Source organism: Pipra filicauda, unplaced genomic scaffold (assembly GCF_003945595.2).
Source record: "Pipra filicauda isolate LSUMZ 115617 unplaced genomic scaffold, ASM394559v2 scaffold642_size240866_pilon, whole genome shotgun sequence".
Classification (NCBI taxonomy): Eukaryota; Metazoa; Chordata; class Aves; order Passeriformes; family Pipridae; genus Pipra; species Pipra filicauda.
In genome coordinates this window covers 1-27,245 of record NW_024104801.1, presented here as the reverse complement: position 1 = coordinate 27,245, position 27,245 = coordinate 1, and the positions used below count along the sequence as shown (strand labels likewise).

Sequence of the window (27,245 nt, the reverse complement as noted above, 5' to 3'; positions counted from 1 at the left end):
CACACCGAGTGCCCTCAGCGTCCTCACATGGCCCCTCAAGGCCCTTCCCCATTTTCCTTGCCCTCCTTTGGGTCCCAAAAATCATCACCACGGCCAAATATCAGGTCTTTGGACCCCAAAAATTACGGCCAAGTCCCAATTTCAGGTCTTTGGACCCTTCAGGTTTGGGCTGGGATGATCCAGCAGACCGTTTTCTTTCCACCACCATCCTCGTATCCCTCCTTTGGATGCTCCAGGACCCTCCGGGAGAGCGTCCTGCCCGCCCCGGGAGCCCAGCCGAGGATCCGGGAATGTTCAAGAGGCATCAGACACCCCCATCTAGCGGGAGGAAAAGGCGGTGCCGTGGTGGCTTCGCCCCAGTTCTCCCAGTCCCTGACTGGTGAGAGGCCTCTGGGCTGCTCAGCCGGGGCCAGGACAAGACGTTCCCTCCCAGTTTTCTTTGGCAAAAAGCCCTGGGATGAGTCAGGGCTCTGTTGTAGCACCACGAAAAATGGTGGGGCTCGTTGCCGGGCCTGCTTCCAAAATTCCTGGCGATTAGCAGGGGATTAGTGGGCCGGGATCAGCCCGGGGGGCACATCCAGCCCTCCCTCTGCCGGGAGGGACCCGCGGCGAACGCGGGCAGTCCCCCCAGCAGGGTGGGAGGAGAGGAGAGGACCCGGAGTGTCCGAAATTTGGGGACTTCCCGCCGTCCAGTGATGCCCAGAAACCTCGTCCCCTGCGGCAGGTCGGGTGGGATCGAGGTGGGATCGGGGGGGGGACGAGGGGACACCGGGACAGGGGGGCAGAGCCCACCCCGTGGTCCCCCGAGGGGCAGCCCGAGGGTGGCCAGGGGTGGCCTCACCCCCCTTCTGGGGACTCGGGGTCACCGGGGGACACCCGGGCGGGGAGCCCGAGGGGAGGCTGATCCCACGGACAGACTTTTTGGGGTGGGAAACCCCCAAAGCCAGAGGTTCTATCGGGAAAACGGAAGAAAAGTCGATGAAACCACCCCCGAGCCTTCGAAACTTCATTTTGGGAGGACGACTCGGACCCAGCCGCGGCCCTGCCCACGGCCAGGAGGGACAGAACCCGCGTGAACTCTTTTTTTGGGGGGGCTCGAGAGGCCCCAAATCCCCCGGGGAGGGGCTGTGAGGACCCTCCCCAGGAGCCCCGTGGGGGCGGGAGGGGGGCAGAGCCCAAGGAGAGACAAACTGGAGGCACCAAACGCAGCCCTGGTCGGAGCAGCTCCAGGCCAGGCGGCTCCTCCCGGGCTCCGATCCTGCTCTTCCAGCCGGGAATGCCGCGGACGCCGCCCGTGTTTAAGGGAGACACCCAGCACTTCAGTGGCTCCTGCCCCGGGTGGGTGTCATTAATTGCCGGGGCTGTCAAGAAGCCCTAATTAAGCTGCTCGTCTTTCCAGCTGCTCCATCCCATAATTATCCCCCCCGCCGGGCCCGGGGCGAAGCGTTCCCGAGCGGAACATCCGCACGGAACGAGGCACGAGGAGACCTTTGGCACCGGCGGCTCTTGGAGACAGAATTCCAGCCGCGTTCCCGGCTTGTTTTCCAGCGGCCTCCCCGTGGAAAGGGGGGGAAAAACCCCTCGGACGAACCCGGGAAGGGGGAAAAAAGTCCCTAAAAAATGAATAAATCCCCGCAAAAGCGAGGAGAGGAGTGAGCGGGATGGGGGGGGGGGGGGGGGTGTTGTGTGTGACCCCGTTTCCTGGTGGATGGAAATGTTGAGATGTTGGATGTCACAAAAACACCAAACACCGAGGTGGGGCTTGGTACACCTGGGGGGGGTTGTGGAACCTGAGGGGGGTGTTGTGACAACTTGGTGGGTCTGGAAGGGGAAACCTGGGGGGCCTGGGGACACCTGATGGGTGTTGGGGACACCTGGGGGTGTTGGGGACACTTGGGGGTGTTGGGGACCCTGGGGTGGTGTTGGGGACACTTGGGGGGGGTTGTGGACGCTTGAAAGGGGTTGGCGGCACTTGGGATAGTTTTGGGACACTTGGGGACACCTGGAGAGGCTTGGGGACACTTGGGGGGGGGGTTGGGAACACTTAGGGGGGGTTGGGAACACTTAGGGGGGCTTGGGGACACCTGGGGGGGCTTGAGGACACCTGGGGGGGGGGGTTGGGGACACCTGGGGGAGCTTGGGGACACCTGGACTCGGGGGACACTGGGGATGTCAGGAAGGGTTTGGGGAAATCAGGGCACTGGGGACATCAGGGAGGGTTTGGGGACACAGGAGATGTGGGGACACCTCAAGTTTGGGAACATCTGGGGGGTTTGGGGACACCTGGACTCTGGGGACATTGGGGACATCAGGGAGGGTTTGGGGACACGGGAAACATGAGGACACCTCAGGTTTGGAAACACCAGGGGGGTTTGGGGGCACCTGGGGGGTTTGGGGACATCAGGACACTGGGGACATTGGGGACAGGGTGGTTTGGGGACGGAGGTCTGAGCCTTTTGAAAATTAAGGATTAACGTGGAATAGCAGGGAAAACAAATCATTCCCCCCCATTCATCCGGAGCGAAACCTGTCTCCGTGTTTTGTTGGGAAGGAGCCTCTGGAAAGAAGCCATGAGGGCAGAGGAGGAGTTTGGGCTCCCCCTCGGGGTGTTGGAGCTCTCAGCACTTCCATGGAACTTCCCAGCCTTTCCATGGAACTTCCCAGCCTTTCCTTCCCCCTCTGTCAAGACACTCCAATAAATCACATTTTATTTGGCTTTGATCCCCAGCTCCGACACGAAGGGTGGTGGGAGCAGCAGGAGCAGCAAGAGAGTCCCTCGGGAATTCTGCAGGATCTGGGAGCTGCTTCATCCCTGCTCTGCCCACCGAGGGCACCTTCCTGCTGTTCCCAAGGAAGGGACCAGCCCTGGGGCTGAGCCTCCTGCTCTCCTCCTTGTCTCCTCCACGTGGGTTTGGGGTTTGTTGTGTTCCACACAGGAACTCCAGGAGAACAAGGAATCCTGGAATTGGGTGAGAAAGGGAGTTAAAGATCGTCCCATCCCACCTTTCCATGGGCAGTGACATCTCTCATTATCCCAGGGGGATCCAACCTGGCCTTGGACACTCCCAGGGATCCAGGGGCAGCCACAGCTTCTCTGGGAAATCCATTCCAGGGCCTCCCCACCCTCCCAGCCAGCAATTCCTTCCCAATATCCCATCTCTCCCTGCCCTCTGGCAGTGGGAAGCCATTCCCTGTGTCTGTCCCTCCAGCCCTTGTCCCCAGTCCCTCTCCAGCTCTCCTGGAGCCCTTCAGGCCCTGGAAGGGGCTCTGAGCTCTCCCTGGATCCTTCCCTTCTCCAGGGGAACATTCCCAGCTCTCCTAGCCTGGCTCCAGAATCAAGGAATTCTGGAATGGGTTGGGTTGGAGGGACCTTAAATCCCATCCCATCCCACCTTTCCATGGGCAGGGACACTCCCACCATCCCAGGGGGATTCAGCCTGGCCTTGGACACTTCCAGGGACGGGAAAATCCATGGCTCCTCTGGGAATTCCATTCCAGGAAATGGCCTGGAGAGCTTCTCCTCCTGCCCAGGAGAGTCTGCTCTGCCACAAAGCCAGGCTGGGAGAGCTGGGAATGTTCCCCTGGAGAAGGGAAGGATCCAGGGACACCTTGGAGCCCCTTCCAGGGCCTGAAGGGGCTCCAGGAGAACTGGAGAGGGACTGGGGACAAGGGCTGGAGGGACAGACACAGGGAATGGCTTCCCAGTGCCAGAGGGCAGGGAGAGATGGGATATTGGGAAGGAATTCCTGGCTGGGAGGGTGGGGAGGCCCTGGGATGGATTTCCCAGAGAAGCTGTGGCTGCCCCTGGATCCCTGGGAGTGTCCAAGGCCGGGTTGGATCCCCCTGGGATGGAGGGAGGTGTCCCTGCCCACGGCAGGGGGTGGGACGGGATCATCTTTAAGGTCCCTCCAACCCAACCCATTCCAGGATTCCAGGATTTCTTCCACCTTTATCCAAGGTGCCTCTCACTGGCTCTGTGGGTCCAGGGAAGCTCTTCCTGGTGCTGAGCAGGGAACAGGGATCATCTCCCGGCCCATTTTCCGTTGGGTCCTTTTGATTCTCGGGAAGAACTAATTGCCCCCCATTAGAGGGTCGGATTAGCGGCGGAAAATTGCCGGAATTGCTCCGGCGGGAATTCCAGCGGGAGACAGAGATCCTGACACGGGTTCAAAGCACCCCACGGAGTGCTGGAATGGTGACTCAGCAGCAGGAACTGGTGTAATTTCCAGACCATCCAGTTCATTAGGGAGTTTCTAACGGGAAGCGACGGGAAACCCTAATTATTAGTCCCAATTAGGGCAGAGTTCTGGTGTCCTCGAAACGAGAGCCAGGGACAGGCTGGGGCAGCAGGGACACCTCCAGACCCTCCGGAGTGTTTCATAACTGATTATGGGTTTGGGAAACATTTGGCTTTCCTTAAAATAAATAAATGAATAAATAAATAAATAAATAAATGAATAAATAAATAAATAAATAGATAGATAGATAGATAAATAAATAAATAAATAAATAAATAAATAAATAAATAAATAAATAAAAAGCCTCAATACTTCCTGATTTGGGACTTTTAAAATAAGCGGGAATTTCTCTTCCAAAGGTGAGGACGGTGAGGGAGGGGACAGGGAAAGCCGGGAGGTCTCGTGTCCCCCCGTGGTCACCTCGTGGTTGTGCCATCAGAGAGGCCCAGGGGGAGCTGAAGGCCAGGGATGAGCTGTGGGATTCCCGGGAGCTGTGGGATTCCCGGGAGCTGTGGGATTTCCAGGAGCTGTGGGATTCCAGGAGCTGTTTGGGATTTGCAGGAGCTGTGGGATTCCTGGGAGCTGTGGGATTCCAGGAGCTGTGGGATTTCCAGGAGCTGTGGGATTCCAGGAGCTGTGGGATTTCCAGGAGCTGTGGGATTTCCAGGAGCTGTGGGATTCCCGGGAGCTGTGGGATTTCCAGGAGCTGTGGGATTCCTGGGAGCTGTGGGATTCCCAGGAGCTGTGGGATTCCTGGGAGCTGTGGGATTTCCAGGAGCTGTGGGATTTCCGGGAGCTGTGGGATTTCCAGGAGCTGTGGGATTCCAGGAGCTGTGGGATTTCCAGGAGCTGTGGGATTCCAGGAGCTGTTTGGGATTTGCAGGAGCTGTGGGATTCCTGGGAGCTGTGGGATTCCTGGGAGCTGTGGGATTCCAGGAGCTGTGGGATTTCCGGGAGCTGTGGGATTTCCAGGAGCTGTGGGATTCCCGGGAGCTGTGGGATTTCCAGGAGCTGTGGGATTCCCAGGAGCTGTGGGATTCCCGGGAGCTGTGGGATTCCTGGGAGCTGTGGGATTTCCAGGAGCTGTGGGATTTCCAGGAGCTGTGGGATTCCTGGGAGCTGTGGGATTTCCAGGAGCTGTGGGATTTCCAGGAGCTGTGGGATTCCTGGGAGCTGTGGGATTCCTGGGAGCTGTGGGATTTCCAGGAGCTGTGGGATTCCCGGGAGCTGTGGGATTTCCAGGAGCTGTGGGATTTCCAGGAGCTGTGGGATTTCCAGGAGCTGTGGGATTCCTGGGAGCTGTGGGGATTTCCAGGAGTGTGGTATTCCAGGAGAGGTGGGATTCCTGGGGGAGCTGTGGATTCCTGGGAGCTGTGGATTTCCAGGAGCTGTGGATTCCCCGGCGCTGTGGGGGATCCCGGGATCTGTGTGCTTTCCAGGAGCTGTGGATTCCCGGGAAGCTGTGGGATCCGGGAGCTGTGGGATGGGATTCCTGGGAGCTGTGTGATGTCCTGGGAGCTGACGCTGTGGTGATTTCCAGTAGCTGTGGGATTCCCGGGAGCTGTGGGATTTCCAGGAGCTGTGGGATTTCCGGGAGCTGTGGGATTCCCGGGAGCTGTGGGATTCCCGGGAGCTGTGGGATTCCTGGGAGCTGTGGGATTCCTGGGAGCTGTGGGATTTCCAGGAGCTGTGGGATTCCCGGGAGCTGTGGGATTTCCAGGAGCTGTGGGATTTCCGGGAGCTGTGGGATTCCAGGCTGGCCCTGGATGCTGAGATTCCAGCCCCCAGTCTCTGCTGGTGACACCACACACACACACACACACACAGCCTTTGGTCCTCGGGGCTCCTCCACGAGGACAAAGAGGGTGGAAAAGGCCAGAAAGGCTCCTTAAATCCTGGATTGACCTGGTGACCTTCTTCTCCTCCCTCGGGATTGGCCTCGGGAGCCCTGGGAGAGCGTGTGAGTGAGCTCAGGGTTCACTGGTTCCTTATAAACCACCTCGCTCCGGAGAGGAGGAGGAGGAGGAGGAGGAGGAGGAGGAGGAGGAGAAGGACAAAGATGATGATGATGAGGAAGAGAAGGATAAGGACAAGGACAAAGATGAGGAGAAGGAAGAGGAGGAGGAGGAGGAAGAGGAGGAAAAAGAGAAGGAGGAGGAAGAGAAGGAGAAAGAGAAGAAGGAGGAGGAGGAGAAGGAGAAGGAGGAAGAGGAGGAGGAGGAGAAGGAGAAGGGGAAGGAGAAGGAGAAGGAGAAGGAGAAGGAGAAGGAGAAGGAGAAGGAGAAGGAGAAGGAGAAGGCGGAGCATTTTTACTAAAAAAAAAAAAAAATTTTGTTGGCGGGACGGATACGGGAAGAAGGAGGAAGGAGAAGGAAGAAGGAGAGGAGAAGGAGACGGAGAAGTAGCAGGAGTAAGGAGGACGACGGAGACGGAGAAGGAGAAGGAGAAGGCGAAGGAGAAGGAGACGGAGAAGGAGAAGGCGAAGGAGAAGGAGAAGGAGAAGAAGGAGAAGGAGAAGGAGAAGAAGGAGAAGGAGGAAGAGGAGGAGGAGGAGAAGGAGAAGGAGAAGGAGAAGGGGAAGGAGAAGGAGAAGGAGAAGGAGAAGGAGAAGGAGAAGGAGAAGGAGAAGGAGGAGGAGAAGGAGAAGGGGGGAGGAGGAGGAAGGGGAGGAGAAAGAGAAAGAGAGGGAGGAGGAGGAAGAGGAGGAGGAGGAAGAAGGCTGCATCCTCCCCATGAGTGACTCCCATTTTGTTTTCCCAGAGCAGTGATTCCAATCCCCTCTGGAGCTGCCCAGAAGATGCAGGTCCTGCTGCAGCGCTGAGTCCCAACCCCACGGAGGATTCCCCTCCCTGGGCAGGAATTCCATCCCCGCTGCTCCCGCCGGCACCCCCAGGATGGGATTTGGGGATGGGGGGGTGGGGGCTCAGCCCCTTCTGGCACTGGGGGGCTCGGAGGGGATTGGGAAGAGCTTTGGAGCTGCAAAGAGCTCTGGGAACTCAGCCAGGGGGGAGGATTCCAGCTGGATCTCCAGGTCCCAGGAACACCTGGAGCTGAACTTCACCTGTGGGACAACCAGGAATCGAGGGCTAAAGCGGGAAAATGAAAGTCCTGCCACGCTTTTGGTGCTAAAAATACCCTCAGCTCCACCTCACGCAGGAGGAAGGGGCGGATCAGCATCGGGAAACCACATCAGAGCAACCCCACCCCCGGGATCACATCAAAAGGGCACTCTGGGAACATGAAAAAACCCCGAATCCTTTTGATTTCCGCTCTTCCTTTGAAGGGCCGGGGCCTGTGTGGGGGCACCGCTGTCGTCCCGCTTCCCACCCGCCCTTTCCAGTTCTCCCGGTGGAACCTTCGCCATCCCCGAGCCGGGAGGTGGGACCCAGGACCTTCTCCCTGGGAAGTGTTTCTGGAAAGGAGCCCCGTGGGACCCATCAAAGCCCGTCTGACGGAGGGTCAGGGAGGAGGGTGGAGGGTCAGGGCGGAGTCGCGGAGGAGACACGGGGAGGAGGGAAGGGCTCGGTTTGATCCTCCCCGTGCGGGGCAGGGAAGTCATAAAGGAAATCTTCATCCCCAATTTCCCCTCCTGGAGTCAGCCAAGAGTAATTACTCCACTCCTGCTCCTCTCAGCTCCTGCTCGGTGTCTGGACACACAGGAATTACACCAAACCCTCACTTTTTTCCTGGGATGACTCCAAATCTTTAAACTCTTGGCTCCTTTTCCGATAAAAGCGATGGATGTTAAAAACATGTCACCTGTTAATTGTTGGTCTTTATCAAAAATGCAGAAATCGCCCCTTAATTGGAAAGGATTGGAAATCTTCATAATTTTAAGCAGAGCTGCCTGGAGAGTGCCACGGAATCGTGGGAGGTGTTGGGATGGGAGGAACCTCGAAGGCCATCCAGTCCCACCTTCCACTGTCCCAGGCGGCTCCAACCTGGCCCGGGGCACTTCCAGGGGTGGGAGGACGCAGATCCCAGTCTTTGCTTGGCGTAAATTACGGAATTTACCTCTTAAAGCAACTCATTCGGGCTGATTTGCACCCAATTTGGCTCCTGCCCAAAATTCCATGGGCGTTTGAAGAGCCGGAGCAGAATCGTCTCAGTCCCTTTGCATTTTCATGGCGCGTCTGCCACGGACTTGTGACAACAAAACGTGTCCTACTTCTCTTCCAAATCTGCTGGAAAAGGGTCATTATGGGGAAAAAAAACCTCGGGAATGGGCTTGGTTGGTTTTTCAGCATCGTCGTTGAGGTCCTACAGCTCCAGTTCAGGCTCTCAAAAGAGATCAAAGGGGGTTTATTTTTATTGTGTGTTTGAGCAGATTTAAAAAAAAAAAAAAAGAGAGAAGCCCGAAATCAGGACCATAAATCAACATAAAATCAATTTGAAAAAGCTCTGAAGTGTTTTGTGATCAAACTGATGAAAGGGCAGAACAAAGGAAGGAGCCTCAAGCTGGGCAGATCCGGGTTTTACCAGAGGGGGAATCCAGGGGGAAGGTCTTTCCTCCCTGAAATTATCAGGACTCGGAGCTGGAAGAGCTTCCTCTCCCCCCACGTCCTCCTGCGATAAGAACTCGTTTCCCAACCAAACGGGAGAGGCACAAAATCCATCAGGCTCCATCTCTGAGGAAGGAAACCACAAGAAAGGTCTGCCAAGAAAAGAGCAATCAAAGAGGCATAAATATCCATCAGGAGGGGGTTTATCTCCCGAGCTGACAGTGTTCCCATCGATCCTCTCACTTTTCATGCCAGAGGAGAACAAACCAGGGCAGTGACACGGACTTAAAGTGGTTTTCTCGCCTCCAAACTGCCCCAGTCACCCTTTCAAGGTGGGATGAGTTGATTTAACAAACCTCTGAACACCCTCCGAAGTTCAGCAGCACCAACCAGACCAAACACTGCGTTTGGCACCACGGAAGGAAGGGATTTTCCTCCCTCTGGCTCATTGCTCTTCCCAGGAGGACCTGACCCTCCTTCCGTGGGCAATTCCTGCCTTGGGATGGCTCGGGGAATCTCATGGGGATGGTCCTGTGCAGGGCCAGGATTATCCCTGTGTCCCTTCCAACTCGACATATCCTGGGATTCTCCAGCTGGAAAACAGCTTTGCCTGGAAGGGATCAGGGATCCCGTGGATTTCCAGGGGCGTTGCTGTGACCTTGTAAAAGACAGAATATTTCCCCCCCTTTTTGCCCTTTTTTGCTGTTCTGGGCAGTGGGATAACCCCCTGCCCCGTGCCCGGGATTCCCACCCATCCCACACTCGTTCCCGAGGATCTGGGGAAGATCAAACCAGGGCTGTGCCGTGCCAGGAGCCTCGGCCGTGCCGGGGCCGGGCCGAGGTGGCACCGAGCGGATCCGGGAGCGCTCCCTGCCCTCCTTAGGACTTCAAAGGGGCCGAGGAAATTCGGTGCCCAGAGGGGGGGACTAATTCCAGCTCCCTTGGAGCAGCCCAGGCGGGGCGCCGGGCCGGTGTCTGGGTGTCTAGACGGGCTCTGGTCCCCGGGGATCACACGGGGAAGGACCTGCAGAGGTGGATTCCTCGCTCGGCTGCTCCGGCAGGGATGAGTCACCGTCTGGAGATGCCGATCTCGGTCCACGGGCCACCGAGGGAGGGAGGCTCGGAGAGGGAATGAGGATCCGTGGCCGGTTTGGGGGCTGAAGGAGGGAGGAAGGGGCGCCCAGACCCAGGGTTTGATGGGTTTCATGAGGAGCATCCTTTGAGAATCCTGATCCTGACCTGGAGCAGGGGCGGGTCAATGAGAGCTAAAAGCACGGGAGCTGATGGAATTCCCTCGGATGACTTTGGCCTGGGGACAGAAGGGGTTTCACTCCTCAAATTAATCCTTTAATACCTCATGAATGACTTGGACAAGAGTCTGCAGAACCCAAGAAGCTGCACAAACCCCCCTGTTCCGCCCCAGCCTCCCCGGGATCAAACGGGGTTGGCACAGGGAGGCTCCTGCCATCGCCCGACCTGAATGGGGCGAGTTTTTGGGAGGCTCTGGGTAATTACAGAGCCCGACACGGCCCTTTGAGGCTATCACATAAAACACCTTCTGGGAGCCCGGTCGGATCCACCTCCAGAGGCAACAAGCAAATGAGTGAAGTTCAACGTTCCCCTGATGAATTCCCTGCTGGGCAGAGCTCAGGGAGCAAAACGCTGACAAAGGCAGCAATTGCAAGTCGTCAAAATGACTCACCCAACCCCCTCATCGAAGTGTTTTCCTTTTTGGCTTCCTCTGTCCTTCCTCTCCTCTTTTTTTTTTGAGTCGAAAAGATGCAGTTTTTGCTCCAGAGTTCTCTCCCCCTTCCCACGTTTTGCGCTGGCAACGATAAATTGTTGATTCTTGAGATCTCGTGGAGAGACTTAAAAGCCCTTAAAGGCAACTGCCTTCCCGCTGGGATCCAGGGGAGACAACAGGGATTTGGCCAACACACAAGTGTTATCCAGCACTGAGCAACCCGCCCCCCAAATCTGGGCTCGATGGTCCTCGTGGGTCCCTCCCAGCTCGGAATATTCTGCCATTCCGACCCCAAATCTCTGCCCTCTGAGGAAACCAGCGGCTCAGGCGAGCTTGGGAACTGGGGCTGGTGCAGCACAGCTGGTTCACAGACGTTTAATTGCAGCCTGTGCTGCATTCCAGGTGTCTCCCACACATCCGACGGGGATAATGGGGCGCAGGGAGGGAGCAGGGGCACCTCTCCAGTCTGGGCACAGTTTTCCTCTGCAGGGCTCCCAACAAGTGCCTTTTGTGCCCTTCTTCGCAGTCAAATCTGCATTTTGCTCCTGATAAGCCTCCATTTGGAAACCTCGAGGGCCGGGGAAGTTCCAAAGCGCAGCTTGGAGCCTCCAATGTTTGTTTAAACTGACACTGCAACGAGAGCAAAACACCGCGAACAAAGGTGTAATCTGGACGTCACAGTGTAAATATCTGGAATTACCCCATCTGCAGAGGGCAGGAGCAGCACTTTACACCCCTAATTTCTACCACCGGCCCCTCAAACTCCCGGGGCTTGCAATTACAGGGCCAATTAATGGCTTTGGGGATCCCGGGGCCGCCGTCACGTCCCGGGGTTTCACCGCTCGTGTCGTCTTTTTAGGAACTTGGTCTTAGAAAGCTGCGTGTTTTGGGGAGGTTTGGGACGGATTTATGGTCCCAACCCTTGGGAAATGCTCTGGGAGGGGGTTAAAGAGGACGAGGGAGCACAGCACTGGGTCTCTCCAGCTGCCATCCTGTTGTGTGACACGGAGACTCCTCTGGGCAAGGAGGGACTCGAGGGCGTTCAGTTGTTTGCACCATAATGTCTCTTTTTCTCCCAAACACTTGGTCCCCAAAGAGCTGAAAGAGCCCTTTTGTTTTGACTTCCCAGGGGCCTTTGGAGAAGGCCCGGAGACGTTGCCTCCTTCACCTCCTTGGGCTGGTGATTAGGAGAGAGAGGGATTCATCTGCCCGGCGTGAGTCAAAGCCAGGCCTGGTGTCCAGCCCAACCCACCCATTAAGGCCTCCCCTGTTCCCCTGCAGAGGGTGAATCACCCCAGTCCTCCCGGGCAGGGCCTGGGGGCTCTTTCCCTCCGAGGTGTCTCTGGTTGGAGTGTCAAGGACGTGTCTGGCAAAGTCACTCCGGGAGTGAGGTGGAAGGTGGATCTCACCAGGCTGGAATGGGCCATTGTTCCCTTTTTGTTCCCTGTGGAGGCAACCGGGAGGTGAATCCCAAAGGACTCTGACACCCAGCCCTGGCAGGGGCTCCAAAGGAGCGGGGGCCGAAGGTTTAATGGGACAGGTAAGAATCCTCAATGTTATCCGAGGAAAAGCTGCCACTGACGGCACAGAACACAAATCTGTGAGCAAACTGAAACACGTCACAGATTCCGGGTGGAACCCGCTCTGCTTCACTGGGATTTCGTGGTGGGAAGAGGCCAGTGTGAAATCCTGCACGGGAATGTCCAGGACTCTGCACGTCCCCAGAATTCTGAGATTGCTTTTGGGGGACATTTTGAGTCCTCGCACAATAATCCAGACCTTAAACCCTGTGAATTTACTGGTGTTTCAGACGCAGAAATGATCCATCCTGGCACGACTTCCACCGTGTTTTTCCAAGGTTGACTTTCTTCTTTTATTTCTCCTTTGAGTCCCTTTTTTCCGCACCCAAAGATTGTGAAATTACCCCCACAAAGTGCAAGTCTGCGAAACACCCCATCACACCCCAGACACACACACACACGGGCCCATGAGACACAAAACCCCAAACGACACGGCGCAAACAAATCACAAAGAGTCCCTTCAAAAACCTGCCCTAAACTATAATTAGCGTTAACTTCGGGGAGCGCTTCCAACCCTAATGTATTCGAGGGCGACTTGCAAACAGAGCACTTTTAGATCCCTTTTTATTTCCTCAGTAGTTACTATTTGCCGGGCTGGTTTGCATTTTGAGGAGCATTCGTTGCCGCCGGGCAAACCAAACCCTTGAGCGCCTCAATTACCGCCCTGATCCTATCAAGGCCGGGCTTCCCGAAGGATATATAAGGGGCAGCGTCGCTCCAGCGGGATCTCTGCTCCTCTTGCCGCACCCGGAGCCGCCCCGAAAACCCCGAAGGAGCCACGATGAGCCGGCAGGCGCCCACGGTGAGGTCCGTGCTGGGCCGACGAGGCTTCAGCTCGGCCTCGGAGATCTGCGGCCGCAGCTTCGCCGCCTCGTCCTGCGCGCCCGCCCGCTGCGGGGCCGGGGCCTACAGCAGCAGGAGCGTCTGCAACCTGGGGGGCAGCAGGAGGATCTCCTACGTCAACGGCTGCGGCACCGGCTGCTTCGGGGAGCTGGCGTTCGGGCCCGCGGGGTACGGGAGCGCCGGCGCGGGGCGAGCGGGGCTGTGCGGCCCCCGCGGGTACAGCCTGGTGCGGGGGTACCCCGAGCGCAAGGCCGACGGCATCCAGGGCATCTGCATCGACGAGAGGCTGCTGAAGCCCCTGTGCGTGGGCGTGGACCCGCTGGAGCACGAGATCCGCTGCCAGGAGAAGGAGCAGATCAAGAGCCTCAACACCCAGTTCGCCTGTTTCATCGACAAGGTGAGAGGTCGGGCTGGTTTGTGGGGCTCTCGTGCCTAAGGGGGTTGGGTTTGCTGGCTTAGGGAGCTCTCTGGTGGGTTTGGAAATAGTCCAGACCTGCTCCGGGACTGCTTTTCTAGGAGAAAAAACAACCCCAACCAACCCCCTCCAAAACCCAGCTCGTGCTACGAGTCAATGAACTCCCTCCAAAACCCAACTCGTGATGTGAGTTAATCCCAGCTTGTGCCCCGAGCCAAAGAACTCCCTCCAAAACCCAACTTATGACACGAGTCAGTCAAAATCCTCCAAAACCCAGCTCGTGCCAGGAGCCAAAGAACTCCCTCCAAAACCCAGCTTATGACACGAGTCAGTGAATTCCCTCCAAAACCCATCTTATGACACGAGTCAGTCAAAATCCTCCAAAACCCAGCTCGTGCCACAAGCCAAAGAACTCCCTCCAAAACCCAACTCGTGATGTGAGTTAATCCCAACTTGTCCCACGAGCCAAAGAACCCCTTCCAAAACCCAGCTTGTGCTACGAGTCAGTCAACTGACTCCAAAACCCAGCTCATGCCCCGAGCCAAAGATCTCCCTCCAAAACCCAGCTTATGTCATGAGTCAGTGAACTCCCTCCAAAACCTAGTTTAGGACATGAGTTAATCCCAGCTTGTGCCACGAGCCAAAGAACTCCCTCCAAAACCCAGTTTATGACACAAATCAGTCAAACTCCTCCAAAACCCAGGTCATGACGTGAGTTAATCCCAGCTTGTGCCACGAGCCAAAGAAACCCCTCCAAAACCCAGTTTATGATACGAGTCAGTCAACCCACTCCAAAGCCCAGCTCACGTTATAAGTCAACCAAACTCCTCCAAAGCCCAGCTCACGTTATAAGTCAGTTAAACTCCTCCAAAGCCCAGCTCACAGAACAACCAAACTCCTCCAAAGCCCAGCTCATGCCATGAGCCGACCCCAGCTCGTGACACGAGTCAACCGATCTCCTCCAAACCCTGGTCCAGTTCCGCCCTGAATCACCAAACTGGGTCTTTTAAGATAATTTTGACCATTTTTGCGAGTCAATGATAATTTGGGGAGCGTGTTGGTCCCGACTGGGATCTTCAGACCCGGGGAAGGGCTCGTTTCGTGTGCTGGTTCCAGAGTTGGGTGGTGTTTGGGACATGGACATTCCTGCGGGTGTTTCCTCTTGGACGCCCTCGGTCCAAGGTTGGATTTCTCTCTGCGGCTCGGGTGGAACTCACAGCCCCCGCAGGCTCATCTTTCTGCCCTGAAATTCAAATTTTTGTCCCAAAACTCCAGTAATTCCCTCCCCTCTTTGCCTTCAAACGTTCCAAAACCACCCCTGACGGCAAAGGAGGTTCATCTTGACCTGGACACGTAAATGTCAGACAACGAATCTGAGCTGTAAAAACAACAGAGACAAAGAGGTTTCACCCTCTGGGGGCTCAATCTCAGCCTAAAACACATCACAGGCACCATCCAGAGGAGATTTTTTCCCCTAAAAATTGGTGAGAAAAGCAGATTTAGGCATGGGGCTTTTAGATCTCTAAATAATGTAGACACGAGACCTTTTGATTTCTAAATAATTTGGACATGACATTCGGATTCCTGAGTAATTTATACGTGTGAATTCCAGATTTCTAAATAACTTAGGTATGTGAATTCCGGATTTCCACATAATTTAGGTGTGTGAATTCTAGATTTCTAAATAATTTAGACATAACACTTAGATTTCCAAGCAATATAGATGTCAGAACTTTAGATTTCCAAATAATTTAGATGTGTGAATTCAAGATTTCTAAATAATTTAGATGTCTGAACTCTCAATTTCTAAATAATTTAGGTGTGTGAATTCTGGATTTCTGAATAATTTAGGTGTGTGAATTCTGAATTTCCAAATATTTTAGATGTGTGGATTCTGGATTTCTGAATAATTTAGATGTGTGAATTCTGGATTTCCAAATAATTTTAATGTGCAGATTCTGAATTTCTGGATAATTCAGGTGTGTCTATTCTGGATTGCAAAATAATTTAAATGTGTGAATTCTGGATTTCTGAATAATTTAGGCATGTGAGCTCTGGATTTCCAAATAATTTAAATGTGTGGATTTTGGATTTCTGAATAATTTAGATGTGTGGATTCTGGATTTCCAAATAATCTAAATGTGCGAATTCTGGATTTCCAAATAATTTAGACGGGTGATTTCTAGACGGACACGTGACACTTCGATTCCTAAATCAGGGCAGCTACTTTGAAGATCACGGTGTCCTGTCCCCTCTCAGTCCCCAAAATCCCACCCTACCCCCGATTAAACCCGGCGTCGAGCCGCTGCCTTCCCTCCCTCACGCCGAGAGCTGCTGTTCCCCGGCAGGTGCGGTTCCTGGAGCAGCAGAACAAGGTGCTGGAGACCAAGTGGGGGCTCCTGCAGCAGTACGTGCTGCCCAAGAAGGGCAAGAACCTGGAGCTGTACTTCGAGAACTACATCTGCGACCTGCGCAAGCGCCTGGACTGCCTGCTCTGCGAGAAGCAGAAGCTGGGCAGCGAGGAGTGCGCCACGAGCCAGCTCGTCGAGGAGTTCAAGTGCAAGTAAGGGCTCCCCTCTGCCTGTTCTCGGGGGTCTGGGGGCTGGGGCAGGGACAGAGAAGGGCAGAGAGGCTGGGGAAGGGGCTGGGGGTGAAGGAGTTCAAGTGCAAGTGAGGGCTCCTGGGGCTCCTCTGCCTGTTCTGGGGGGTCTGGGGGCTGGGGCAGGGACAGAGAAGGGCAGCAAGGCTGGGGAAGGGGTTGGGGAAGGGGTTGGGGAAGGGGCTGGAGCCAGCTGGTGGAGGAGTTCAAGTGCAAGTAAGGGCTCCCGGGGCTCCTCTGCCCGTTCTTGGGGGGTCTGGGGGCTGGAGCAGGGTCAGAGAAGGGCAGCAAGGCTGGGGAAGGGGTTGGGGGTGGAGGAATTCAAGGGCAAGTAAGGTCTCCCCTGGCTCCTCTGCCCATTCTTGGGTGTTGAGGGGCAGCTGGTGGAGGAGTTCAAGTGCAAGTAAGACCCTCTCGGGCTCCTCTGACCATTCTCGGGTGTTGAGGGGCTGCAGCAGGGCCACAGAAGGGCAGCGAGGCTGAAGAAGTGGCTGGGGAAGGGACTGGGGAAGGGGCTGGAGTCAGCTGGTGGAGGAGTTCAAGTGCAAGTAAAACCCTCCGGGGCTCCTCTGCCCGTTCTTGGGGATCCAGGGGCTGGAGCAGGGTCAGAGAAGAGCAGCGAGGCTGGGGAAGGGGCTCGGAAGGGATTGGAGCACAGTTCCCGTGAGGAGAGGCTGAGGGAGCCGGGGGGGCTCAGCCTGGAGAGGAGGAGGCTCAGGGGAGACCTCGCCACTCTACAACTCCCTGCCAGGAGGGGGGAGCCGGGGGGATCGGGCTCTGCTCCCAGGAACCAGCAGTAGCACAAGAGGGTCTCAAGCTGTGCCAGGGGAGGTTTAGGTTGGATATTAGGAAGGAATTCCTTCCAGAGGGAGGGATCAGCCATTGGAATGGGCTGCCCAGGGAGGGGGTGGAGTCACCCCCCGCCATTCCCTGGAGGTGTTTAAGGTGAGACTGGATGTGGCATCAATGCCACGGGCTGGGAACCGCGGCGGGGTTGGAGCGAGGGTTGGACTCGATGGTCTCGGAGGGTTTTTCCTACCTGGCTGATTCCGAGATCCTGTGATTCCGTGGTTTGGGTTTGCCCCTCCCAGACGGGTGGCACAGTCCCTCGTGGGGTGGTACAGCCCCTCCGGGGGTGGCACGGTCCCTCCAGGGGTGGTACAGCCCCTCTGGGGGTGGCACAGTCCCTCGGGGGCTAACACAGCCCCTCTGGGGGTGGCACAGCCCCTCCGGGAGTGGCACAGCCCCTCTGGGGGTGGCACAGCCCCTCCGGGAGTGGCACAGCCCCTCTGGGGGTGGCACAGCCCCTCGGTGGGTGGTACAGCCCCTCGGTGGGTGGCACAGCCCCTCCGGGAGTGGCACAGCCCCTCCAGGGGTATCATAGTCCCTCGGGGGTGGCACGGCCCCTACAGGGGTGGCACAGCCCCTCGAGGGTGGCACGGTCCCTCTGGGGGTGGCACAGCCCCTCTGGGGGTGGCACAGCCCCTCTGGGGGTGGCACAGCCCCTCGGGGGGTATCACAGTCCCTCTGGGGTGACACAGCCCCTCCAGGGGTATCACAGCCCCTCTGGGGGTGGCACAGCCCCTCAGGGGGTGACACAGCCCCTCGGGGAGTGGCACAGCCCCTCCAGGGGTATCATAGTCCCTCAAGGGTGGCACAGCCCCTCCAGGGGTATCACAGCCCCTCTGGGGGTGGCACATCCCCTCAGGGGGTGACACAGCCCCTCCAGGGGTATCACAGCCCCTCGGGGGGTGACACAGTCCCTCGGGGGTGGCACAGCCCCTCGGGGGTGGCACATTCCTCGGGGGTGGCACAGTCCCTCGGGGGTGGCACATTCCTCGCCGTCTGCCCGCGGAGCTCTTTGCATTGGAAATGGGGTTGCTCATGAAAGAGCTTCTGATCTCGGGGTGGGTCAATGTTGGCTCTCCAGACGCTGATCTGGCGGTGCCCGGTGGCACAGCCTGAGCAGGGGGAGCTTGTCATTTATACCCACTGGTTGATGTCGTTTATACCCCAGGTTGTTGTCATTTATACCCAAAATTATTGTCATTTATACCTGAGATTATTATTATTTCTTCCCAAGGTTATTGCCATTTATACCTGAGATTATTATCATTTATACCCGAAGTTATTACCATTTATACCTGAGATAATTATCATTTATACCCAAGGTTATTGCTATTTATGCCTGAGATTACTGGCATTTATTCCTGAAGTTATTGCCATTTATACCTGAGATTATTGCCATTTATGCCTGAGATTATTATCATTTATACCCGAATTTATTGCCATTTATACCCGAAGTTATTGCCATTTATACCCGAAATTATTGCCATTTATACCTGAAGTTATTGTCATCTGTACCTGATGGCTGATGTAATTTATACCTGCTGGTTGTTGCCATTTATACCTGAGATTATTGCCATTTATACCCCAGGTTTTGTCCATTATACATGAGATTATTGCCATTTACACCCCAAATTATTGCCATTTATACCTGCTGGTTGATACAATTTACCCCGATGGTTGATGCCCCTCTGCCTGGGAGTTTTTCTTGCCTCAGCCCTTTTTCCTCCTCCTGTTCCAACAGGTACGAGGAGGAAATCAACCGGCGCACGACGGTGGAGAACGAGTTCGTGGCGCTCAAAAAGGTGAGAGGCTCCAAACCCGGGGGTCATTCCACCCGCTGGAGGTTGGTCTGGTGCAAAACTCGGCAGAAACGGTGAATTATTAGTAAAAAAACCCACCGAAAGTGTTACAACAGCAGCTCCACAGCCGCAGATTTGTCACCCCGAACACGCTCCGGGAGCGGGACGGGAGGGGGTGTTTGAGGGAGGGGGACAGGGCAGGACAGGTCCCACCAGAACACCCGGTTCTTCCCGGCCTCCTCTCCACATCCTTTATTCTTGGACATCAGAAAGGCAGAAATCATTTGAAGAATATTAAAGAAAAGCCCTTTAAACCCTCCCGAGGTGGTGCCGGGTTTGCGGCCGCGTCCCGAGTGACAAACCAGCCAATTCCTGTCGGTCGTGTCGGAATGGTTTGGTTTTCCTCCAGGAGACACCAGGACACCCTGACTCACCCCCTCGCACCTTTCTGCTCTTGGCATCCTGTTGGGACACGTTTCTGTCTCACTTTTGCTGCCTTCTGTGTGTTTTCTCCAGCGTTTCCAGCCAGGCTGGGGCTGGAATGTGCGTCCCTCCTCTCTTTCAGGATGCAGACTGCATCTTCCTCAACAAGGAGGAGCTGGAGGTGAAGGTGGATCTGTTGAGAAGGCAGCTGGAGCTGTTGAAATGTGTGTTTGAGGAGGTGAGTCCCTCTGGTCCACCCCAGCAGTTTGGTGGTCCTGTCTCACCCCGCAAATTTGCACTCCTTGAAACCCCTCCGGGACGTGTCTCATCCCAAGCCCGGAATAATTAAAAGCTTGGAAGTACAAGGCTGATCTGAAATTACCATGATTATGCTGGGAAAAGGGTGGTTCCCCCTCTCCTCCTGTAGCTCCAGGTAGGAATTGGCTCTGTCCTAACTCTGCCCCGGAGAAGAGATGCGTCCGTCTCGTTCCTCCGGCTCTCAGCTCCTGATTAGAGCTGAGGAAACTCCCGGCCCAGTCCTGTCATTAGCACCCCTGGAGCAGCCGGAGATGACAGGATACCAAATTCCTGGCCCTTGATGTGGATGGGATTGCTCCAGGTTGGCAAAGTGGGTCAGCGGCGACGTGTGGCGACTCACCCAGCCCCAGGATTTTCTGCTGAGCCATCCCCGGGGGCACCTCAGGGCTTGTTCTCCGTGTCCCGGCCCTTTGCCTGCCTTGCAAAGTCAGGTTTTGGGAGCTGACTAAGCCCTTCCCCACCCGCAGGAACGAGCTCAGGTGGATCGGCAGCTCTGCGACACCTCGGTCATCGTCAAGATGGACAACAACCGGGACCTGGACATGGAGAGCATCATCAAGAACGTGGAGTGCTGGTACCAGGAGATCGCCCAGAAGAGCAAAGAAGAAGTCGACGCTTTCTACCAAACCAGGGTAGGCCTGGCAGACCCTCCTGGGCCTCTGCCCGGCAGCATCCCCGACCCAAAAATGACCATTGCCTCGTTTTCTGGTCCCAGTTTCAGGAGCTCCAGGACAAGAGAGGGAAATACTGTGACGACCTGCAGAGCAACAAGTGTGAGATCTCAGAGCTGACCAGGATGATACAGAAGCTGCAGTGTGAGCTGGAGAGCGTCAAGAAGCAGGTAGGAGAGGGGATGATCCCAGGGAGGTTGGGAAGCTCAGATATGAGGAAAGGTGACACACTGCCCTTTAGGAGGTCAAGAAGTAGCAGGAGAGGAGATGATCCCAGGGAGGTTGCACAGCTCAGGTATCAGGAAAGGTGACACACTGTCCTTTAGGAGGTCAAGAAGCAGCAGGAGAGGTGATGATCCCAGGGAGGTTGCACAGCTCAGATATCAGGAAAGGTGACACACTGCCCTTCAGGAGTCAAGAAGTAGCAGGAGAGGCCAAAGGTGATGATCCCAGGGAGGTTGGGAAGCTCAGATATCAGGAAAGGTGACACACTGTCCTAAAGGAGGTCAAGAAGCAGGTAGGAGAGGTGATGATCCCAGGGAGGTTGCACAGCTCAGATACAGAGAAATGTGACACACTGCCCTTCAGGAGTCAAGAAGCAGCAGGAGAGGCTCAAGGTGATGATCCCAGAGAGGTTGGAAAGCTCAGATACAGGGAAAGGTGGCACACTGCCCTTTAGGAGTCAAGAAGCAGGGAGGACAGACCCAAGGTGATGATCCCAGGAAGGTTGGGAAGCTCAGATATGAGGAAAGGTGACACACTGTCCTTCAGGAGTCAAGAAGCAGCAGGAGAGGTGATGATCCCACAGAGGTTGGACAGCTCAGATACAGGAGAAGGTGAAACACTGCCCTTTAGGAGGTCCAAGAAGCAGCAGGAGAGGCCCAAGGTGATGATCCCAGGGAGGCTGCACAGCTCAGACATGCTGGATCAGCCTTTGGGAGACTTCAGACCTGCTCCGGGCCGTGGTTGGAAAGGGAAGGGTGGGCAGAGGGGCGGGAGGCCGGCGGGTTTTCCCTGTTTGCAGTTTGGATTTGTCCCAGACCAGGGTGTCCAGGAATGAGGAAGCAAAGCCTTGTAGACCCCGCAGTGTTGTCCTCCCCTCTCCAACAGGTCTCCTGCCTGCAAACCTCCATCTGTGACGTGGAGCAGCGCGGGGACTGCGCCCTCAAGGACGCGCGCGAGAAGCACATCGAGCTGCAGAACGCGCTGCAGAAGGCCAAGGACGAGCTGGCCTGCATGCTCAGGGACTACCAGGAGCTGCTCAACGTCAAGCTGGCCCTGGACATCGAGATTGCCACCTACAAGACCCTCCTGGAGGGTGAAGAGAGCAGGTGGGTGACACGGTTTTGTCCTTTCCGTCCATCGGAGGCCGCGGCGGTTCCAGGTCCCGAGTGGATTTTACAGCTCCAGGGGCTTCCCAGGCTCGCAGGAACTGGGGCTGGAGGCCACAGAGGCCACCCTGGTGCCAGCAAACCCAGCTCCTGTGCCAGGGGCAGTCAGATGGGTCACAACGAGGGGGGGAGTGGGCTGGGTCCGGGGCTGGAAGCTCTGGGTAATCTGCACTTCTCATTTCTCTCCCCCGACAGGATCTGTGTGGGGAACCCCGTGAGTGTGTGTAAGTACCCGCAGGATTTCCAGCCCTCAGGGTTTATCTTAGGAAAGACAATTCTGGGAGCAGCGTTGTCCGTCTGCCCCCTCCCTCTGCCTCCCTTTGCCACCCTCGGGAAGGTTTAACCCCAGAAATCTCAAATATCGCCAAATTTAAAAAAAAAAAATAATCGGCTTTTGGACGGAGGGGGAGGTGAAATCCATGCCCCTTTTCTACTCTCGGAGGCAACAGTGAGATGTCCGGGCCATGCACTGGACCCGGGAGGGAACGAGGCAGCAGCCAGAGCAGACCCGTGGGACCGGGGAGGGTGTGCGGGAATGGGGAGGGTCTGTGGGAATGGGGAGGATCTGTGCGAATGGGGAGGGTCTGTACGACCGAGGAGGGTCTGTGGGACCGGGGAGGGTCTGTGCGACCGAGGAGGGTCTGTGGGACCGGGGAAGGTCTGCGGGGCCGGGGAGGGTCTGCGGGAATGGGGAGGGTCTGTGGGACCGGGGAGGGTCTGTGGGAACGGGGAGGGTCTGTAGGAACGGGAAGGGTCTGCGGGAATGGGGAGGGTCTTTGGGACCGGGGAGGGTCTGCGGGACCGGGGAGGGTCTGTGGGAACGGGGAGGGTCTGTAGGAACGGGAAGGGTCTGAGGGAACGGGGAGGGTCTGTGGGACCGAGGAGGGTCTGAGAGAACGGGGAGGGTCTGTGGGACCGGGGAGGGTCTGTGGGACCGGGGAGGGTCTGTAGGAACGGGAAGGGTGTGCGGGGGGACGTGTCGGGACACGGGGGAGGAGCTGGAAGGAGCGAGGGGGGGTCTCGGGCACGCGGGACAACCCCCCAGGAAATCAGGCCGGGTGGGTTCCGTCACCCGAGACACAACTTGCCCGGGGAAAGTCTCCCGGAGCGGGGCCGGGGGATGCCGGGGGGGCCCTTCCAGCTCGGGGGGTTCTGTGTTTCTGTGTCTCCCCCCTAACTGACGCCCCCCGGGCTGTGTTTCAGCGGTGGTCAGCAGCAGCGGCTACACCCTCCCGGACGACTGCGGGCTGCTGGCGGCCAACGGGGCGTGCGGGTTCGGCTCCCTGGGCCGGCGCTCGGGCCGCCACAGCTCCCCGGCCGCGGGCGGCTTCAGCTCCCGCAGCGCCGGCATCCACCCCAAGCGCGTCCTGAGCTCGGTGGCCAAGCCCTGCCAGGTGCCCCCGGAGGTGTTCTGCCCTCCCGGCGGGGTGGGCTGCAAGGCGGGGGGGTTCAGCTCCCGGAGCGGGGGGTACCCGGCCCGCCCCGGGCTCGGCGCCAGGGTGGGGGGCGTGCAGGCGGGCGGGGTGGTCACCTTCGGCAACCAGGGCTGCGTCATCCGGCAGCTGGCCGGGCCCCCCGTGGTCGTGTCCGGCGGCGCCGAGGTCGTGGGGTGCAACCCCGGCGTGGTGGGGAACTTCGGCGTGGTCAGAGACCCCTGCGTGGTCCCGTAGGGCCGAGGGGTGGGGGGCTGGCGGGGCCCCCCCTCCCCGGGGGGCTGGAGCCGCCGTTCCTACACCGGGATGAGGCGGGATGAGGCGGGATGAGGCGGGATGATTCCCCCGCCCAAACATTCCCGCTGTCCGGCGATGCCAAACCCATTCCCACATTTATTAGCACCCCTCACCCCCCCCCCCCAGCCCCGTTTTCAGAGCCCCCCCGACCCCCAGGACACCTCTAGAAGCTTCTCCCACCTCAGTATTGTCTCTGAGTTCACACTGTAGGTCATCACAGCTTTAATGGGTTTGCTCGTGGCGCTGCTTCCCCCTCCGGCTTCTCCCAGGTTAATTAACAACATTCCTCCTTCCAAGACTCCCCTTTTTTCCCCTTCCAGCTCCTCCCAAAGCATTTCAGAAAAGCGAGAGAGGATTTAACCATTTAACTTTCCCAGCAGACACTGTAAAGTGCAGACTCCCTTTATTTTTATTCTTTTGTTGGTCTGTTTTGTTTTTTTTTTTTTTTTTTTGGTCCAAAAAACCCCTGAGCCGCGAAATTTAAGCTTAAATCCGAAAGGAGGCGATTCCAAAGCACCTCCCGGTTCCTCCGGAGCTTTATTTGTCGCGTGGAATTACAGGCGAACGCGCGGTGCCTCCGTTGCTTCTGCATGTTTAGGGGTGGCTGGTTCAGGGCGTGCTGATTTTTGGCAGAGATCAACCCCCCCTTTCCCTTTTCCCTCCCCCCCGGAATGCCGAGGGAAGGTCCCGGTGCACGAATCCCGTTGTACCCACACGGACGGAGCCGCTTCCCATCGGCTGCTCCAACTTCCCCCTCAATAAACTGCATCCAAAGGACGCGTTTGGTCTCGGCTTTTCCGTGTCTTTAAAGAAGCTGCAAAAGAGGTGAAAAAACGCCCTGGGGGAGGGGAAGGAAGAACCAAAGACACCTCTGGGTTCTCCCTGGGCAGTTCGGGGCACGGCGGGACTCGGCCGGGGAGAGTCAATGGAGTTTATTCTGGTTTGTTTATTTATTTATTCTGGTTTATTTATTTATTTACCTCCTCACATCACACCCCCCACGAGGTATTTTATTCTGGTTTATTTATTTATTCACCTCCTCACATCACACCCCCCATCAGGTATTTTATTCTGGTTTATTTATTTATTCACCTCCTCACATCACACCCCCCATAAAATATTTTATTTATTTCCCTCCTCACATCATACCCCCCATCAGGTATTTTTTAGCCTAATTAACCACCAAAGATTGTCAGAAGCCTCCAAAATAACCCCGAGCACCACAGGGGGATGTTTTCCTGGTCAGGAACCTCCCGGCAATGTGGATCCTTCCCCAGTGTGGATCCTTCCCCAAAGTGGATCCTTCCCTGTCCCAGCAATTGAGGGAAGACAAAACCAGCACCTCCCTCCTGTGCTCCTTGGGGGGGTGGCCAGGGCTGTGTCTGACCAGAGCCACCCGTGTTTTGGGCAGAAAAAACTCCGCTTTGGTGAAATTAGGGCTGACGGAGCGTCCTTGCCCCCCGGGGGACTTCAAAGGCACTGAGACCTCCTGGCTTTAATGGGGTGGGGTCGACTCAGGGCTGACAAAGTGTCGTTTTTGCCCCGTGGAACTTAAAAGGAATCAAGATCTCTTGGCTTTAATGGGGTGGGACCAACTCTGGCACTGAGATCTCTTGGCCACAGTGGGGTGGGATTGACTTTGGCACCGAGATCTCTTGGCCATAATGGGTGGGATTGACTTTGGCACCAATATTTCTTGGCTTTAATGGGGTGGGATTGACTTTGGAACTGAGATCTCTTGGCTTTAATGGGGTGGGATCGACTTTGGCACCGAGATCACTTGGCCACAGTGGGGTGGGATTGACTTTGGCACTGAGATCTCTTGGCTTTAAAGGGGGTGGGATTGACTTTGGTACCAAGATCTCTTGGCCATAATGGGGTGGGATCGACTTTGTCTGGGATTTGGAGCCTCCCATGTCCAGCCCAACGTGGGATCGTGTTGCTGGGGGGTTATTTCATGGAAAAACCCCAAACCCAACCTTTCCATGGGGTGATTCCTCTGGCCAAACACAGGGACCCTAATTAATTATGAAGTGCACGAGGCTCTGGCGGGTCTGCACCCAAGGGACCCCTGCTGGGATGAACCCAAACCCCCCATCCCCGTTCCCGGGGGAATCCTCCTTCCCTCTCATCTGCCGGACCCACAGACATCGTTATCCCGGGGAATCTCTTCCTGTCTCCAGCGCAGGAGGAATTACAGGTCCCACAACCCCACCAACCTGCCGGCTCTCACTAATTGCAGCCTGCAAAAGAAAAAAGGGACAATTAAAGGGCGGGAAGGGGATCAGCACCTCGGGGGCAGGGCAGGGGGGTCATTTCCATGGGTGGAAGATGTTCCATGCAGCTCCAGCCAGCCCTGGGTCACACCCTGGCCGGGGGAGGTGGGTGGTCCCCTCTGTCCCACCAGCAAACCCAGTCTGTGGGACTTTTTATCCATGAAATGGGTCCTGGGGTTTGGATTTTGGGACCAAAGGAGAGGAGTGAACCGGGTCGGTTGTTTGACTCTTCCAGTGGGTGAGGGGGAGCCCTGGGTGGGGAATTTGGTGGCTGAGCTGGAGTCACTCGGTGCCTGCAAATGGAATTTGGGAAGAGGGCGAGCCCAGGAGTCCCCGGGATGAGGCAGCTCCAGCTCCCGGATCCCCAGGATCCCGCGGAGTCAGGACATCACCGGGCCAGGGATGGATATCCAGGAACGCCCGAGGCTCCAAATTTGGGTCTTCCTTGAGTGTCTGAGGAGGCAAAGCCATCCCTTCACAATCCATGCCTGGAATGACTCGTCTGGGCCACTTTTCATCAGGTTTCCCCCCCCCCAAAAAAATGGTTTCTTGAGGAAGAGGAGGCGGAGAAAGGCCCAGCTTTGGGATTAGGGTTTGGTCCTCACCTGCTGGGTCACTCGACCCCGTTCTCTTGCCCCTCTTTGCTCTCCCCTTACGATCCAGTGAAAGAGGAACTGGTTTTCCGTGGCATTCCCAGCCTTGGAGGTGTGAGAGCCCAGCAATTCCCGGGATCTCCAGAACTTTCCCCTCCCCAAATGAGGCCCCCGAGGCGGCCCCAGAGAAGAGGGGACTCGAGGCTGGGCCGTCCCTCGGGGCTCAGGACACCGAAATATTCCCTCATTCCCAAGGGTGACTCTTCCCATCCCGACGGAAGCGGGAGGTGGATCCCAAACTTCAGGGGGATAATTGTCTTTTAGCGGCCTGACTCAGAGAGAGAAGAAAGGGAGATGATCCCTCCTCACCCAAAACAAGGGCAGCTCCTCCTCCTCCTCCCGGAGCCAACACCCAAACATCCCGAGCTGTAATTTCAGGAAAACCAAAGGGGGAAACGAGGCCTGCTTTTATTTTTCCCCCTCTTAAAAATTTTTGTCACAGGAGCGAAGGGAAAAGGTTCATCCCAAGTGGTTTCCAAACCACTTATTACAGCCTGTAAAAAAAGCACAGAAGAACTCCTGGCAGGGGATCGCCGGTTTTATTCCCCATGTTCATTTTATATTTTAATCTTGAGGATTGTTTTGACTTTATTATTATTTCTTAATATCTAGGAGTGTTTTGACTATTTTTTTCCTCTTCTTTCCAATAGCAACAAGCTCCAACAGACGTTTGAAGTCGGGGAACTGGTTTTTTCTGTCAGTTAAAAATAACCAGAGGAAATATTTTGATATCTGAGCAATGTCTCAACACAGTTCTGTCAGTGAAAAGAATATTAATAGTTTAAAAAAATACCAGTCCAGCTCTTTAGTTCCATAAAACATTTTGGGTTCGGTTGATCAACTGCAAAAAAAAGTGAATTTTATCCCAATAAAATCCTGGTCAAGGAAATGAAGAGGAAAATGGGAAGGAGCAAAGCCATCCAGACTCGGGGTCACCTCCATCATCCCTGGGGACACCTGGACAGCTTGGAGGGTTCCCCCTCCCAAAAACGAGTGTCCAAGGCCAGGCTGGAGGGGTTTGGAGCAGCCTGGGATAGTGGCAGGAGGTGGAATGGGATGAGTTGTGCGGTCACCTGGAGAGGAGAAGCCACGTCTCCAAAGTCATGTCCCAGAATCCAGCTCCCAAAATTCATCTCCCAAAAGCCAACTCCTAAAATTCACCTCCTAAAGGTCGTCTCCGAGAAAGTCGCCTGCCAAAAGTCGTCTGCCAAAAG

At 56.2% G+C, this 27,245-nt stretch overlaps 1 protein-coding gene across 1 annotated transcript; it reads left to right on the top strand.

Annotated features, from left to right (window-relative positions):
* The first annotated feature begins 12,845 nt into the window (after positions 1-12,845).
* Positions 12,846-23,115, top strand: LOC113983618 (keratin, type II cytoskeletal 4-like). The gene is made up of 9 exons (XM_027712926.2): positions 12,846-13,304; positions 15,671-15,885; positions 18,512-18,572; positions 19,135-19,230; positions 19,778-19,942; positions 20,026-20,151; positions 21,092-21,312; positions 21,568-21,596; positions 22,576-23,115. Exons 1-9 carry the CDS (start codon positions 12,846-12,848, stop codon positions 23,040-23,042), a joined length of 1,839 nt encoding a protein of 612 aa, XP_027568727.1. The 3' UTR covers positions 23,043-23,115.
* The last annotated feature ends 4,130 nt before the right edge of the window (positions 23,116-27,245 follow it).

Coding starts and splice junctions, on each gene's coding strand:
- LOC113983618 (XM_027712926.2), top strand. CDS start 12,846: ATGAGCCGGCAGGCGCCCACGGTGAGGTCCGTGCTGGGCCGACGAGGC. Junction 19,231..19,777: donor TGAAATGTGTGTTTGAGGAG/GTGAGTCCCTCT, acceptor CCCCACCCGCAG/GAACGAGCTCAGGTGGATCG. Junction 19,943..20,025: donor ACGCTTTCTACCAAACCAGG/GTAGGCCTGGCA, acceptor TTCTGGTCCCAG/TTTCAGGAGCTCCAGGACAA.